At 48.8% G+C, this 16,558-nt stretch overlaps 2 protein-coding genes across 3 annotated transcripts in view; one reads left to right on the top strand and one right to left on the bottom strand.

Moving 5' to 3' along the window:
* Positions 1 to 3,074, top strand: part of AIDA (axin interactor, dorsalization associated) — a 25,785-nt gene extending 22,711 nt beyond the window's left edge. Inside the window, exons 8-10 of the mRNA XM_025049852.1 lie at positions 142 to 264; positions 1,673 to 1,790; positions 1,914 to 3,074. Coding sequence (XP_024905620.1) covers positions 142 to 264; positions 1,673 to 1,790; positions 1,914 to 2,010 — 338 coding nt within the window. The 3' untranslated portion in view covers positions 2,011 to 3,074. The remainder of the gene's footprint in view (positions 1 to 141; positions 265 to 1,672; positions 1,791 to 1,913) is intronic.
* Positions 3,075 to 5,482: 2,408 nt separating this feature from the next.
* LOC102887597 (transport and Golgi organization protein 1 homolog) overlaps positions 5,483 to 16,558 on the bottom strand; it is a 17,333-nt gene continuing 6,257 nt past the window's right edge. The window contains exons 8-24 of one of the 2 annotated variants that reach the window (XM_015592756.2): positions 16,400 to 16,504; positions 15,603 to 15,725; positions 15,387 to 15,498; positions 14,503 to 14,558; positions 14,322 to 14,412; positions 14,064 to 14,202; positions 11,369 to 11,470; positions 10,639 to 10,699; positions 10,495 to 10,530; positions 10,353 to 10,420; positions 10,133 to 10,233; positions 9,835 to 9,966; positions 9,070 to 9,138; positions 8,868 to 8,947; positions 8,685 to 8,756; positions 7,113 to 7,263; positions 5,483 to 6,285 (exon numbers count right to left, since the gene is read on the bottom strand). In XM_015592756.2, the coding sequence (XP_015448242.1) occupies positions 5,999 to 6,285; positions 7,113 to 7,263; positions 8,685 to 8,756; positions 8,868 to 8,947; positions 9,070 to 9,138; positions 9,835 to 9,966; positions 10,133 to 10,233; positions 10,353 to 10,420; positions 10,495 to 10,530; positions 10,639 to 10,699; positions 11,369 to 11,470; positions 14,064 to 14,202; positions 14,322 to 14,412; positions 14,503 to 14,558; positions 15,387 to 15,498; positions 15,603 to 15,725; positions 16,400 to 16,504 (1,785 nt within the window). In that variant the 3' untranslated portion in view covers positions 5,483 to 5,998. The remainder of the gene's footprint in view (positions 6,286 to 7,112; positions 7,264 to 8,684; positions 8,757 to 8,867; positions 8,948 to 9,069; positions 9,139 to 9,834; positions 9,967 to 10,132; positions 10,234 to 10,352; positions 10,421 to 10,494; positions 10,531 to 10,638; positions 10,700 to 11,368; positions 11,471 to 14,063; positions 14,203 to 14,321; positions 14,413 to 14,502; positions 14,559 to 15,386; positions 15,499 to 15,602; positions 15,726 to 16,399; positions 16,505 to 16,558) is intronic. The other variant, XM_015592757.2, reaches the window with a different exon arrangement.

The following is a 16,558-nucleotide window of genomic DNA, read 5'->3' as shown; positions in this document are numbered from 1 at the left end:
ACACCAGAGAGGACTTCCTGTCAGCTCGCGGGTCTCAGCTTCTGCCAGGCCTCTTTAACAAACAGGACCCTTCGCAGTGCGTTTGCTTGTTTTGAACCTGTGAATTTGCACACTCCTAAGCAGACATTTTCTCCCCTCCAGATCTGAACGGCATAGACTTAACCCCTGTGCAAGATACTCCCGTGGCTTCAAGAAAAGAAGATACATATGTTCATTTTAACGTGGACATCGAGCTCCAGAAGCACGTTGAAAAATTAACCAAAGGTTTGTAACTGTAAATACGCGATTTCTCGTGGCCGGAGCCCTCATCTTACTCACGTCTGTGAGCCTGGTGGACCTGGCTCAGGTGGCAGGAGGGAACGGCATGTGGCGCCTGTTGATTGGAATGAAATATGAAATACAGACATTTTTAAGTGTGGGAGTTAAGAATCACATTATCTAGCTGTATAATAAATAACTTACACCGTAAAGTATTCTTGCATGGTAAAGTCTTACCGTGTCTAACAACCGTTCCTCATATCACACTGAGGAGCCCCCCAAGGGGGGCCCCAGATGCTTACATCTCTAACAGTCCACAGATGCAGTCTGGGTGGTCGTCCTCGCTGAGTGTTCTGGGTAGAAGGGACCATCGCGTGCAGTTGGGAAAGGACACAAACCCGTTTTTCTAACGTTTCCAAGCTAAACGCTTTTTCGGGTTAAACACGTCTCTGCCCTTTGCTCGGTGGGAACGTCAGTGTTCCCTGACAAAAAGGCTTCCGCGTCCCTTTATCACCCGAGATCCAGCTGCAGCTTTTGAGGTTTGCAGGCGCCGCCGCAAGCTCGCACAGGTTGTGTGTGCGCATTTGAACGGCCGCCGCGTCCTGTGAAATACGAGCCGTTTTCCTTCTCGGGTCCGGTGCTGCCGCTGTCCTGTTCTGCGAGAAGCCTCGTCTTCGCGGAGAGGTGGCAGCACCTGGACACCCCTCCCCGCCAGGCTGCGCCCCGGACCTGAGTCAGGAGCCCCCCGGTGGTGGCGATGCCACTGCAGTGGGAGTCGCTGTGTTCGCATGTACAGACAGGACGTGCGTACACGGTGGTGAAGGCGTGTCAGTACGAAGCGTGCCTTCCGCGTGCAAACATTAGCGAAACACTGTTTTCCCCCACTGAGCCCCATCGCTCTGAGAAACGTTTCTGGCGTGGGGTGGGCAGTGTGTCACGGGCTATTTTGCTGTTTCTGTTTGATCGCCCCATGTTCTTAAGGACTTGATTTGCAAGGTGTTAAAAAAGTAGAACTATATTCAGAATTTGTCTCCATCTTCTGCAGCTTTGAATTTATCACGTACGGTTCCTGCAGTTCAAACTGATATTAGTGCTAATAAGTATACTTTCCTCATGTTTACAAGGATTTCAGCTAATCTTCCTAGGCTGTTCTGAGTTCACATTTTGTTCTTGAATCAGTTAGTTAGCTCAGGAAGTTTCGCTGGACTTCTAGAACTGGATGATATGGAGAACCGCCACTCCGTTCAGATGCATGAGAGTCTGGGGTGACGGCCACAGCCATATCATCGTTTGACAAGGATTACTTCGTACAGTCCTGCCAGTTGTTGCTCATTCACGTGCATCCGGTGAGCAGAGAGGAGTCGTTGGCTAGGACGGCGCTGTCTGGCTAAAGCGGTTTGTTTTGATCCTGTAGGTGCAGCTGTCTTCTTCGAATTCAAGCACTACAAGCCGAAGAAAAGGTTCACCAGTACCAAGTGCTTCGCTTTCATGGAGATGGACGAACTCAGACCCGGGCCGATCGTCATAGAACTGTAAGTGACGCGATCGCCTTAGTACTGGTGGAATGGGCACGAGGGTTTCTTTTCAGCGTGTGACCTTGGAGCACGTCGGGAGTCACAGTATTTTAAACAGTGGTTTTTCTATTGTGGTTATAGATACAAGAAACCCACTGACTTTAAAAGAAAGAAATTGCAATTATTGACCAAGAAACCACTTTATCTTCATCTACATCAAACTTTGCACAAGGAATGACCGTGACATGAGTAACCTGGAGCTTCTGTGAACTTCCCCACTCCCCGGAAACCGTCACAGCTCTGTGTAGCATCTTCACCCTTCAACAGGCAGGAGCAAGCCAGTGGGCCCGGGCGCGTCCGCTGCACGGCGCGGCACCGTCGCCGGCGCGTGAGACTCCTTGGGGACCAGGCTTGTTGGAGGTTTCGAAACGTTTTCACTTTTCTATTGATTGTGCAATGAATAGTCTCTCTTCTGATTTACCACCACTCCCGCCCCGCTTCCCGGAACAGCGCTGTTGTGGGTAGGACGTGCTCACCTTCAAACTAAATGCAGCAGTAAGAATGTGCTAGAGTGTACACACCTGTTCACTTCTGCTCCAGTATGCTCTGTCGGGTGTGGGGTTAAGGTCAGGCTTCGGGCCGAAGTGGGCAGGATAGGATGGAACTGCTTCGAGAGGGTTGGAACCGGTTACGCTGTCCGCGAAGGTCATTCTGGGAACTGACAGGCCGCTGCTCAGAGCGGCCTGAATTCGCCCCGATCTCCGCGTCCTGCTCCGTGTGCCTTGCCCGGGTCAGCATCCCGCGGGCATGCTCCCGGCTGTCGCTGCCTTGTCCGGATGAGCAGGTCGTTTTTCTGAACGTGAGCATATTTTTACTCATCTCGATTCACTTCTTCTCCATCACATTGTTATTCTTTCTGATGGTGATTCTGGGGCTAACGTGGAACAAACTCAGAATGAGTCAGATTTTTAGATGGCTTTACAGTGTCATGTAATCAAAACAATTTGAGTCACGCTGATGCGATACAGGAGTAACTGCTGTTTTTCTGACAACTGATTGTGAACCCTGGAAACCTGCGTACGTACATCTCCTACAGTGCTGAGCATGCAAAATTTGGAGCTGTTCCGTTTTTTGTTTTTTGTTTTTTACATAGGTAGATAGGATTGCCATTTATTTTCTATTTAGATGTTATCAACATTCATCCATATGGAAATATGCAGGTCATTACCTTATTATAATTTGACTATTTTACATTACTTTTGACTTAATGGGGCATAAATAAAACTTTCATGGTACACACGAGGTGGCTCTTCCATACAGAACATTGAGATCCGGGTTTCTGGGGGTTAGATGTGGAGCCCACACGTTGAATAGTCACTTTTTTAAATGACCAGTGCCAGCACAGTGGGAACGCAGTGCCGGTACTTGGCCTATTTTTAAACTAGTATAATAACGCTAGTCATACCATTCAGTGTGTTTTTTAAAATAAGTAACCACGGTTAAGTTGGTCTGGCCCTGGCACTTCAAGATACCTAGTCTTTGCTTTCAGTTGTGTTGGGTCAATTCTTTTTACTAAGATGGATGTTAAAAACTACACGAACCTGAAATTCTCAACCCAAATTCGTAGTCTTTCATCTTGATTAGATTAACTCTAAAGAATGATTGGATCCACAGTAGGTTGGGGGTGCGGCATTTGCCTTAAATGACTTCATTGTTCACTCAGCTCTACGCCCTGAGCTGTCAGCCCCAGGCTGTAAGCTCCCCCAGGGGCAAGAACCACACTTGGTCCACACACGTCAGGGGGATTTTCTAAGGCAGCAGCACTCTGTACCCTGTGGAGTGCTCGGTGCCTTCCATTTGATGCTGCTGACAAGACCTAAAATATTATCCCTCAAAAAACCCATTAAAATAGAGCAAAACTGATACTGTTCTCTTTCTCATAGACCATAAGACACATATATCAAAATGGTAATTTATATGAAGCAGCATCTGCTATTGTTCACATAAGTATGGTTTATTTGAACCACACATGCCTTTCATCACTCTTAAAGAAGCTTAAATTCAGACCTGAATGAAATGACAAGTGATTGTCTTGAAGAAACAGAATACTCCACATCCCACCAAGTATTTAAATTCACTGTCCAATAAAAAAAATCAGCCATTGAATAATCACGCCTCTAGTAGACAGGCTTTCAGGCTGAAACGCTGCTGCTTCGTAAGTGAGATGATTTTAACTATGCCTGAAACAGTGAGCTGGAGATGACTTCTGTAATAGGTGTCTCTTTTGAGATGGCCGAGTCCAGTGCAACTGAGGGATGGTACAGCCACCCCCTCTACCTTCTGGATATTGGCAGCTTGCCTGGGCAGCGGTGCCATCACAGGGCTGAGGCGGTGACCGTGGCAGTGTCAGAGAATGACAGATCTGCTGCAGCTGATTGATTTTTCAGTAATATGAAATAGAGAATGCCCCCGCCCCCCGCAAAGCTTTAGAGGTTAAAAAGACTCCGGCTTTGACTTGAAAATAGATTTAATTTCCCTTTCCTAGCTGGTATAATCTATATTTAAATGCTATTTAAAATTAGAAATTATATTAACTTCATTATTTTGTCCTGAAGGGACTGAAACATTCGAAAGTTATTTGTGACTTAATCTTACTTTACATGGTTAAAAATAACCTGTGCTATTAAGTCTGCAGTTTTCCTCTTGAATTTCTTCTAGTCTTGGTGTTAAGCTGGAAGACCTATAGACGGAATTCTTTTCTTGACTAACGTCTTCTTTCGAAGGTCCTTATCTTTCTAAAATGGTGTTTCTTTTTAGTAATTTAGTATAAAGGAAAACTTTTGTTTCACGGTGAAGCTTTTGCTTCTTTTTACAGGGTGTTCTTAGCGGAGTAACAGCAATAGGTCACAGTCTGGTAAGACTGTTCCAGCACGAAGCTTCAAAGAACGAGAGAGTACAGTCAAGCAGTAAGCAAGAATATCAGCTTTTTATAATTTTGATTTAACATAAATCTTAAATTTCTTAAAATGTGCTATTAAGTTACTATAAGTTAAAGTGTGTCTGAACAGTTAGTCCCTAAGAAACATTTTTTAAGACATGTTATCTTAATGGCTATAGTAAGACTTTTAGGTATGGTGCAATCCCAGCTTCTTAGATTCACCGGTTTTTAAACGTAAGTTCAAATATTAACTGTGGAGTAGAAGCAGTCAACAAAAAGAATCGAGTGTAGCCCAGGTTGCTGACCCAGGCATGCGACAAGCCTTACGATCCCTAAAGCATCCCGTCTCATAGTATTCCACTCTTCTGATCTGTTTTGCCGTATTTGAAAATCGGTGGCAAGGCACAGGAGAAATAATAGACTACATTTTTTTAATAAAAGAAGTTTCCTTTTATAGTCATGACACGTCGTTTTCATTTTTCTGTTCTGCACCCTTAAAGCCGAAATGGTGAGAGCACAGAGCGTCAGGTCAAACGAGTCTTTTGTATCGTGAACTCACCCAGGAAACGGACGAGGCGTTGCAAGTGCCCGGGAGCACGTGCGTCCTGTGCCGCCGGGCCCACCGGCCTGTCCTGGGGTCCCGGGGACTCTGAGCAGGGAGCGGCAGGGAGCATGCTGCCCAGGTGGCCGCTTCCGCTCTAGGAGCCCGAGTTTACGTGATTCCAAACGGCACAGGCCTCATGAGAAAACCGTCCAATGAATCAACAGACACTTGGGAAGTAGTAACCAAAGTTTTATGAACTAGTACTACAAAGAACATCAGCAAGGGGGGGACAGTTTAGTGATCTTTTAGTAAACATTTTTAGCGTAACAGTCTTTGCGACCCATATTTTTTAAAAATCGAGCTTATAAACACCATTGCTCTCCATTCAACTGGTATACACTAAAAATAGGATAATAAATGGAAATACACGTTCTTAAGCATTTCCACAGGAAATGTTCGTATTTTTCATGACATTCTAAATCACTGAACAGTTACATATGCTGCATTAACTAAAATGCGGGACTCTTTATTGCACATTTCAAAGCTGGAAGGAGGCTCTAGCTTACCAGGTGATTTTTATTGAAGGGGGAAATGATATTTTTTAATTGCTTGGCTCAAAAATGCACACTGCCAGGGCAGCTTAGTTCGAAAAACAAACCCTTTGAAATCAACTTCGGGATTTTGAAGCCTGTAGTGGATAGTGCACGGTCCACTTTCTCCCCAACCCGGCGTCAGTGGTCATGGTCACGGGCTCTGTTTCAAAGCCGGCGAAGAGTCCTGGCTGCGGCTCTGGGGGGCAGGCGGGGGCGCGTCTCTTGTAGCAGGGGGCGGGGGATACTCCTGCGGGCTGTGAGCTGGGGCCGGTAATCGGGTACCAGGGAAAAAGTACTCCCTTGGGCCATGAGAGCCTAGAGGTCTAAAATGCGTGTGTCCTGGCAGGAATTCCCGAGGGTCGAGCGGCAGGTCCCGTGTCCCGGGTGGGACACCTGGTGCGTATTCCCTCAGGCCCAGCGGCGGACGGAAACCTGGACCTGGGAAAACATCACGTCACGCACACAGATGAGAACGTACCTAAAATCAGGTGGCACCTGCATGTTCATCTTAAACTTCTCACAACCCCAGGAGTCGGGTGCTGGCACCCCACTTCACAGATGAGGCAAACGGGCTCAGCAAGTGCAAGCCACGTGGCCGAACAGCCGGCCACGAAGTGACACGGGCAGGACTGAAACGCGGCTCTGCCTAGCTTGGGTTTTTCCTGCCACACGGTTCTGCCATCTCCGTCTCACAGGAGCTTGCTTTGTACTTGCAAGTCCGTACATCACACCAACGTGGCCGTTGGTGAGATTCGGGTTCACCGTAGCAGAGACGTTCTGCTGAGGGACCTCGTCTGCTGCTGTGTCAGTCACACACCCACGCAGTGGCCCGGCGCGGCCCCAAGGTGCTGGCCCTCCCGGAGGCCTTCACGCTCCGCCTGACGAGGGTCGGCCGGGGCCTCTGGTTGCTATGGAAGCGGGCCTGCTGCCTTCCCGCTCATCCCAGCAGCCAGTCAGGGTTCAGTCCGCCCCTGGCATGTGGCCTGCATGACCCCGGAAGCTCCTGGACTTTGGGGAGCTGGTTCTATCTGCTACAGGGCCTGGCGTGTGGCCACGGCTGTTCAGTGAGCACCTGCAGAAGCAACGTGCCTGGCTTGCCATCCACAGCCCCATCCCGTCTGCAGGAGACCCTACTGCCCGTCTTGGCACAGAGACAGCAGGTGGCACCCACTGTGTCCCTGCATAGCATCTGCTGAAATTTTAGCAAGGGACAGACAGAAAAGATCACGCTCCACGCGTCAGTCCCCACTGTTCACGTGTCGTACCAAATGGCGGAGGAAGTGGCCGAGGCCCGAAAGGCCCGCAGAGCTGAGGCGGCGGTCCGTACCGGATGGGCGGCAGGAGAGGGCCTCCCACGGGGGAGCTCAGGAGGGGCACCCCTGGGAAAGGAGGCGGCCCCTTTGCTGCCACGTTCACCTGCAGGGCAGAAACAGGAACGTTCTGAACTGCTCCGCTGCAACGGGCCAGAGCACCGACACCTGCACGAGCTGAGACCCAGGGATGCAGCGGTCAGGCGCCCGCCCGCCCGCCCACCTGTCCCCGCGGACCGCTCGGGCAGGTCAAAAGGGTGGCAAGGGCCTGAAGCGTTTCCCTGTCGCCGGACTCCTGCTGTACAAGCAAGCGGGAGGGAAAGCACAAGGACTCTTGTCAGAGGACATTAACACGGGTGACCCCCGGACACAACCACCGTGCACCACGCCGCAATCCACTCCCAGGCCACCAGTCCCCGCCCAGCGCCCTGCCAGCACTGCGGCTGCCCCCACCTCCTCACGAGGAAGGGAGAGAACGGGGTGGGGGGAGGGGAGTCCGCTGTCTACACGTGAGCGGCTGCTGTTCAGAGGACCTCCAGCTTCCACATTCATCTCTAACTCCCACATCGCTAGATGTCTTAGGTGCGACCGTCGTGTTTGAAACGTGAAAGAACACACATGGAGAGCATCAGCTAGTCTGCCGGAGGCCTCGCAGACCGCAGGACAGGTCTGACTCTGCACTCGCTGTCCCAGCTCGGCCTCCCTCCAACCGAGGAGTCCCTCTCTGAAGTCTTCTGCTTCTGCAAGGTCTTGGGTCTTACCCTAGCTGCTCTATGAGAAAAAGCTCTCTCAGAAGAGGTGTATTCCTGAAATCCTGCTCTGACACTGAGAAGTGTTTTCCAACAGAAACAACGGTCTGTATACAAGTCAGGCAGACGCAGCACCAACGTTCACCTCCGTTCACCGGTGACACTGTGCTTCGTGCTGGGAGACACTAACCCTTTCCTATGGGGAACCGGACCGGGAGTTCTGAACAATGAGACTACAGGTACTGTCGATTTCAACCCAGAGCAGCACTGTGAGGTGCGATCGGAGGACTTCTGGCTGTAACAGCTACACGGTGACGAGAGAACACCCTCACGCGGACAGAATTCAAGCTGCGGCTGGGAGCTGGCACAGAACAATTCCGGATTTCCACTATCTGTTATGTCACTTCCAGCAAACGCTCTTCTGTTTCCAAGCTGTGATCTGACTACTGAGGTGGGCTGTGCCGGGTAGACACTGAGGTAAACAGCACTTCCAAACACGTAATGACGACGAATTACGGAACGTACGGTAAGTGTGCTTTATCTTAGAGCGCTCGACAGTGAAGCACACAACGTAAAGACAGAATGATGACATTTTGATGCTTTAAAGCAGAAAGAAGAGAAAGAGGAGACCACCACCAACCGACTGGTCCGATTTCAGTGACCTGGCAACGCTTCCAGGCCCAAGGCGACAGCGAGCTCAGTATCACCGTCAGCGTAAAGCGAGCAGATCACACACGCCAGCTCAAAGCCCGTCAGCCCTCGACTGCCGGGTACTTACTGCGACTGGGTGCTCAGCCAGAGATGGGATGCTGGGGACTGACGGGCCTTCAGGCTCGTGGAGAGCAGTTTGCTTTTTTAAAAAATAAATGAGATAGAACAGATATAACAGAACACACAGACGGGAGGTGGCTGAAGCACGGAGGGAGCTCAGAAAGAGGTCAATGTCTCCGGAAGTACTCACCTTGCCCTCGTCCATCACCTTGGATGGGGAGGAGCTTCTTGAGCTGCTGTTCGTCATGGGCGTGGCACCAGACGCTGGCTCTGCAGACGGCCAGAAACGGAGTTAGACTCGTCCCGACTTGTGTACTCTTAAGGCAGAATAAGAAGTCCGCGACCCGCTTCCGCCACGATTCCAGACCCTCTGAAGACACCCGGGCCCTTACCGGAGGCAGAGGGCTTCCCAGAGGCCTCAGACGACCAGCGGGGACGAGGTAGAGATCCGTCCGCTGAACCTTGAGAAAGAAAGAACGGGGCCCTTGCATGGCTTTTCTAGAAGACATGAACCAACTGTGGGCAGGTCAGGGGCCACCTCTACCTACAGAGCTGTCCCCCAGTGCCTATGAGGGGAAATCGCGTGCATGACAGAATGAAGAACTGAAGTCAGAAGTGTCTTGGATGGAGAGAGCAGCAGTGGAACCTGCACGTCAGCAGTGCTGGCCAAGCGCTCCGGGCTGCTTGCTTCCAGTTTCCACGTAATGATGTCCACGTCTGACCAAGTATTATAAACGCACTTACGAACAGACACAGACTTACAGCGTTTCATACCGAGTACTGAGGACGGCTGTATGCTGCGTAAATGATAAAGTCTTAAGGCTACTTTCATAACAGTGAAGTGAGGAATGCCACGGGAATTTGATTTAAAGATAAAAGTTTATGTATCACAATAAAAAATCAAAAAAGCAAAAATTACTTTTATGTATCTACATAAGTTTTTATGTATTTATACATAAGTAATATTAATGGACATGTCTGCTCTAAAGCAGATCTTGCAGTAAACTATTTCAAATAGTCACCAAGAAAAATAAGAAAATTTCTTCTTTACATTGGACAGACCCAAATTCTAGAATGTCGTTCGCATTAGAATTCTCAAATGAAGAGGAGAAAATCTCTCGAAAGCGTTTACTGCAAAGTAACGAGCGCACGCTCACCAAGGTCACGTCTGGGCACATCTCCTCGGCCAAGCGTGGCAGACGGCGGCCTCACGGGCGGGTCTGGAGGCGGGGAGCACTCGCCCCCACTCACAGGCGACGGGCCGAAAGAGCCGTTCTGGCTCAGGGGACCTGCAGGCGACAGACAGGCAGCTGTTACTACTTTAAGGCAACTCTTCACAGTAAGTTCCTGGGATCATTTCTAGGGGATCGTGACTCATTACACACAGAAACAGAAAATAATTTATACAGTCTGCACCCAAAAAGCAGACTGCTGCCCTTTGTAAGTACTCCCCACCTCTCCGCGGGGGGTTCTGGGCGCTGGGTCTCCCTGGCATTGGTTTCACAATCACAGGTTCTTCTTGTAGCATTGCCATCTTCTGGGTCAGTTCCAATAATCTGGAATAGAGAGGAAGACGGGCCTTAAATGTGGGACAGAAAATGAAGTCTTTGTTACTACTGACAGCGCAGCCTAAAACCCCGAGCCGCGGTGACGGGCGCGCGTCGGAATCACGTACTTGTGCCTCAAGTTGGCAGCTTCTCTTTTCTCTTCAGCGATAGCTCTTTCTGCGGCACGAGCTTTGAGCTATTGGAGGAAAAAATATCCAAATTCAGTTGTTGGAGACTATGCGCAAAATCAAAGAAAGGAAGAAATCTTACCCAGTTATCGTGAGCTTTCTTCTCGTGAGTAGCAATCTGAAAAACACAACACAGCGATTTATGTTTAGGGAGTCACTATAGTAGCCGCTGTCATAGTCTACATTAGATTCCAAAGAATTCCGCGGCCGTCGGGCAGATGATTACCTGGCTTTTAAATGCGCGCTCTGTCTTCTGTAATTCATCCTCCATTTCTTCAATTCTCCGCCTAAGAATTACACTTGCTTTTATCAATTAAAGTTCAACTGAATAACATTTTAAACAATCTCACAGTATCTCCTTTACTCTAATTGTACCCTCACAGACTTCATCCGTACATATAAAACATTTTGCATGGTTCCAATAAGAATGCAATATGATCAGAACTGATGCCACATAACTTCCTTCCTTATTAAATGGCTGCAGATTCTCAGTTGATACATCATAATTTCCTGAACTGTTCTTCTGTGCGTTCTCAAATAATTCTGTATCTTCCTCCATAAAACTTTTTCTTCCTTTCATTACATCCACGAAAAATTTCCCAGAGCTATGACTCTTAGGCCCATCAATGGCAGTTATTTTAATGGTACCCCGTAGAGTGAGCTGCCTTCCGAGAAGAATTTCTCCCCCATGCAAAACCACCCAGAACTGTCGGCCTGAACCGAGTTCCTTTCCGGTCTTGCCAGAGTTGGGTGTCAGGAAATTTCTGTTAAATGTTTTTACCTCTGTTCACTTAAAATTTATTGTTTTCTTATGTGAATTATAGGTACTCATGTTCTGGGATGACTTATTCGTGTTTCTGTGCTATTTTTTCTACAAACTGTAAAAACGGTTTTAAAAACACAAGCCAACGGCCGTCCCATCAGCCAGCGACGCCCGCTACAGACGCTGAACTCACTTATAAGTTTTCACTTCCTCTGCCGCCAAAACCGCCTTTTCATCCGCAGCCGACAGCCGCTGTTCTCTTTCCTGCCGCTCGTATTCCTCTTGACTCAACTTCCTAAGATAAAAATCCGTCGTCAAGTGAAAGTGTCTGTTTCTCCCCGCAGGCTGCGTGCAGGCCCCATGCGAACGTTCACCTTCCGTGCTAACGTGCGGACGGACGAAGTCACAGGAAGGAACTCAAACCTGCCACTTAGGGATAACTATCGATCTCTGGCCTACTGGCAAATCACCTGCATTTTCTAAATTCTCCTCATAGTTCCGTACTAATCAATAAAATAGATGTAAAGAAAATAAAAAAGTGGTGTGCCCCATGGGCAGCTTTCTTGAGCTTGAGACGACGAAAGCTCATCTTACTCCAGTGTGAAAAGCCAGCGCTCATCGAGCTAACACGCTTAAGCTTCTTAGGGTAAAGCAGGGGATAATTCTCTCAATTCCACCCTGAGAAGAGCTGTAATTACTGCTCTCTATTATGGAAGGACTATTTCTCCACCCAAGACTGGTTCCGCGCGAGAGACAGCCAGCCAAGGAGCCTTTTAAGACCTGTCTTTCCTGCAGGGAAGCACGGAAACTTCCACTCCTCAGACAGGGGCTCCCGGTGGCTGCGGTCAGGGCGAGAGCGCTCAGCGTCTGGGATGCCCGCGGCACGGAAACAAGACTCGGACGGCCCCATGGTCGGGGTATTATCTACTGGGAACGGACTTTAACTCAATGACCTTCCCGCTCAAGATGTCAGTCTGCTGTAACGAACTGCAGAGGTGGCGACGCTTAATGGTTTAAATGCTGTTTTTTTGTTACCCTTGGATTTCTCTGCCCGTCGTTCAGATTCAAAAGATACTGAGCTTGAAACTTAATTCTCCAAGAGCTAGACTAGAGTAAAAAGGGTTAATAACACCCAAGAGAAAAGGTTTACGTATTCTTTCCTAACCGCCACTGAACACGGCCGCCAGGAGTTTCCGCGTGGCTCTAAGGCACTGGTTGCCCCGTCAGATGCCGAGATTACGGGCCGGGCACGTGCTCTCCCTGCACCCACAGTTCACGCCGCACGCGAGAGCAGAGCGATCCGACCCCGGCTTACGAGCAGGTGTGAGGACACCAAAGACCAGAGAGTTCTGCTTCCGGTAACGCAGGGGTCAGTGTGAGGACACGGAGGACAGCGGGAGCGCTGGCCTCTGAGCGACAAGGTGATGTGTGACGCCCGGATGCAGGAGGAGGAGGAATCTCAGGGTCCCGGTGAGCCTGCGGCTGCGGCCGCCTCCCCCCAGGCTCGCCCGGGCACTGAAGACGATGCGGACACAGAGCAGAGCTTCCGATAGAGCCCGAGTTCAAAGAAAAATGAGGGGAGTTCAAGGCTGTCGACGAGGGGGACCCCTAGGCATTCAGGCTGAGAGCAGAGAGAGCTGTGCGCTTGGAGCACCGAACCGGCCACAGTGTCCCCGGAGGGGCTGAGACCTTTCTGAATGATCCTGATTGCTGACTGGGTGAAAGGAGAGGCCACGTGCCAGAAATGAATGGGACTCTTTCCTGTAATTTCCTCCACAGGGAGCATATACAGTATCCGTTGCTCAGTCAAAACTGACAGGGCGCTCTGAAAAACCTGTGACCAAACTCCAAAAGACAAAACAAATGGACCTGTTGGGTATCCGCATAGCAGCATTGTCGCATAGACTTTAAAATAACTGTACCTTATGTATTTAAGGAAGCAAATGTCAAAATTACAACTCTTAGCAGAGAAAAAGAAACTACAGAACTGCAACAGTAACTGAAACTAAGAATTCGATGCATGATTTCAGCAGATCTGATGACTGAAGTGAGCGTTTAGCACACTGGAAGACGGCCGAGCAAAATCATCCAGAAGACGGCAAATACAGATAAGAATGTAGGACACACAGGGGAAATCCTACAGCCAGCAGAAAATCCTTAAGAAATGGAGTCAAAATCCAATTGTTTTCATACAAAGACAAACTGATCAAATGTGTCACTAAAGGACGTTCTTCGAGTGGAACGGAAGGATCCCAAGCAGGAGCTGCCTAACTCCAAAGCTGAGACGCATATTTCAGAAGATTAATCCCTCAGTATACAGACCAAAAAGGTTATTTTTCTATGTTAAAACTCTCCACACCCTTGCCACAATTACATCACCTGATGTCTACTGTGTCTGACTATGGTAAGTCCTCAACTTATGATACCTTCAATAACTAAACATTCCTTTTGAAGTATTTACTAAAAATCATTCGTATACATCGCTGGGGATTTTTAAAGGCTACAGTAAAAACTAGAACAAATACAAGACAAATCGGAATTACATAAGTGACCACGAAGAAAGAAAGTAAGTAAGTGGTAGAGCCACAAAAGGGTATGGATCTGCAAAACCAAACCAAACCCAACCCAACCAAACCCCACTTCTACGGCAGTACCTGTTAGCGCCAAGAAACCACTGCCCCCTCAAATAAATTACAGGCAACGATTTCTGACGACTGGTTGAAATGGAAAGAAAAATGCGAGTTATGGAAAATGAGGTAGAAAGGAAAAAAGGTAGATGGAAAAACTGTAAAGAATCTTTAAGGAGGAGACACGATTATCGAGAGCAGCACACACGTTTAGTTAAATGGCAACACCGTTTGCAACCGACCACGGAACCGGGACCGTACTTCTGCAGAGCCATCTCCTTCTGCTGGTACAGCTCGTTGAGAATCTCCACTTTCTGCCTCAGGGTTCTGCACTCGTCTTCCAGCCCGGCTTTGGCAGACTGCAGTGAGTCGCGATCGTCTTCTAATTTCTTTATCTGGTCTGTAAAGGATAAAACGTCGGAGCTTTGTACGTGCACAGGACTCGAGACCTTGTTGACGGGAAGCCGCTCTTTCTTCCCGCCAATGCAATTCTGCGTCTGTCCCGTACTTGGCACCCACCTTCCAGGTTACATTTGGTGGACATGGAGGCTCTAAGCTTTAACTGTAAGAGTCTGAGATCCTCTTCCACTACCGATATTGCCGTTTGTGTCTGAAAAGCGCAGGAGAGAGAGGCATTCTTACAAGGGAGGCACAGCAAGAACTTACAGGCGTTTACGGGAGTCTAGGAAAAGCATTCTACCCGAGAAATGTCCATCATCTGCTTAATCTGATTTTTCATCTTCTCGCTCCGGTCACCTAAAAAAACAAAAAATTTTTATTGTTTTTTCCTCCCTTGCTTTTTAACTACATTTTCTTGACTTCCCCAAAACAAAATAATTACCATGCTCAAACGTTAAAAGTAAAAACAAACAAAAGGCTACTTGACTTTTAAGTCTGGCAATAAGCGAACGTACAGTAAAGACGTCTGTACGAGATAAAAACGCTGCCTGTGCTGCTCCTGAGCAAAGAGCGGTGTGAGGTAAAGCGCCTCCTGCTTTTCCAGACCTTCCACCGGGTCACGGGTCTGATGTGGACACTCGCCCTTCTGTCCTCCCCTTGAATCTGCAGCCAGGTGTGGTTTCCAACGCCCGCTCCGCAAGCAATTTCCGACTTGGGAAACGGTGTCCAGAAACAGCTCCCTCACCCAGAAACGCGGCAAGGCTTTGGCCTCTGCTCCGTGACCCTAGTCAGTCTATGGCTCCCACCACCTTACTCCTTTCAAAATCGGCGTGAAGCCTTAAAGCCACAGAACTACAGAGGTGATGAGCATCAAATTCAAATGTCACCTCCATGAAGCTGAGAAACAAGTCTCTCCTACTGAACAGTGTCCGGCACCGAGGCCTAAGGCATGACCGGTGCTGCTGTGGCTCCAGCGCACACAGCTCGTTCCCACGGGACGGGACGCAGGAGCAGCGGCAGGGCTCACCGCGTGCCCACTGCTGCCCCATGGCACCCACGGACACGGACGTCTCTACGAGCTCAGTGACGTGCACTGCACCTCGGTCAGCTGAGACGCAGCGTCGGTGTACCCACTTAAAGACAGAAAGGCCGAAAGAGCTCCAACCTCCCTGAAACTGATCTTACCTCCTACTTCCCCATTTGCTAATTCATCTGACTCGTTTCCTCCTTTATTTTGACCCTCAGATTCGGATTCACAGTCTAACCGATTCAACTGCGTGATGCAATTAGTCAAAGCCTGGGGACGAAGCGAAAGGGCATTAGAAAGCGGCTCGCGACGTGGAAAGTGGACTGCTTGAGAATTCACGAGAATCGAGTGTGGATTCAGGAGAATGAACTTACGTTAACACTATCATCTTTGTGAGTCAGAGCGACTTCCAGATCTTTCTGACACGTCTCAAACGATCGGATTTGCTCGCTGAGCTCTGCATGTGATTTGCTCCAGTCTTTGATTTCCTGCTGCAACTGAAAAGTGAAAACATGTAACTTTCCAAAGCTTAGGACTTCTGCGCTGGTGACATCAGGACCATGAGAATGAGCCGGGAAAGCAGGAGCCATGCCCCTCTTTGACCTGTCACGAAGGGCTAAGGCCGTGGCTCAGGGACAGCGGGGAGCGCTTCCAACCCTCAGGACAGCAGTGAGAACGTAAGAGCTGAGTTAATCGAGTCTATTGTAGCCTTCAGAAATTGCAGCCGGTTCAAATAACTCACTTCCAGTAGGAAGAGAAAGGTACACCTCACTGTCTCCAAAGTCCAGACTCCAGATTATATAACCTTCCCTTGGTCAGTAAAGCAGTAACTGCTCAGAGGAGGGTTCTAAACGCCCAGCTCTTTGGTCTACGAGGCAAATCCATTGCCCCCTTGAGGCTACTGCAGTATTACAGTTGATAATTGGTTGGTGTTTGACAAGACAAAGACGAAACACCGGTGGCTGTGAGAAATTGTCCAGAACTGAAAAGCCAGAACGGATGGAGAATGTGCAAGTCCTCAATTTGGGGAGCACAGTTTAAACTTTGCACATCTAAGAATAAAGTCCTGCGTCCATGTTTCATTTCCTTAAAAACAGATCTGAGAAGAGACATTCACGACGTAATGCCATTCGGTTCTCTAGTTTACATGACCTGGGACGGTGACTTTTACCTGCTCCTTCTTCTTCTTCAGCCTGGTGTTCTCTTCTTGAACCCGATGGCATTCAGACTTCACCTTCTCTTCACTGAGTTTGGCTTCATTAAGGGCGATTTGAACCTAACGCAAAACACTTTTACTAGTGAATTAATTGCGAAGAAAAACAAAACAAGT

This window comes from Pteropus alecto, unplaced genomic scaffold (genome assembly GCF_000325575.1).
Source record: "Pteropus alecto unplaced genomic scaffold, ASM32557v1 scaffold65, whole genome shotgun sequence".
In the NCBI taxonomy this organism is placed as follows: Eukaryota; Metazoa; Chordata; class Mammalia; order Chiroptera; family Pteropodidae; genus Pteropus; species Pteropus alecto.
Note: the sequence above shows the minus strand (reverse complement) of the source record. Positions and strands in the feature narration are given on the sequence as shown.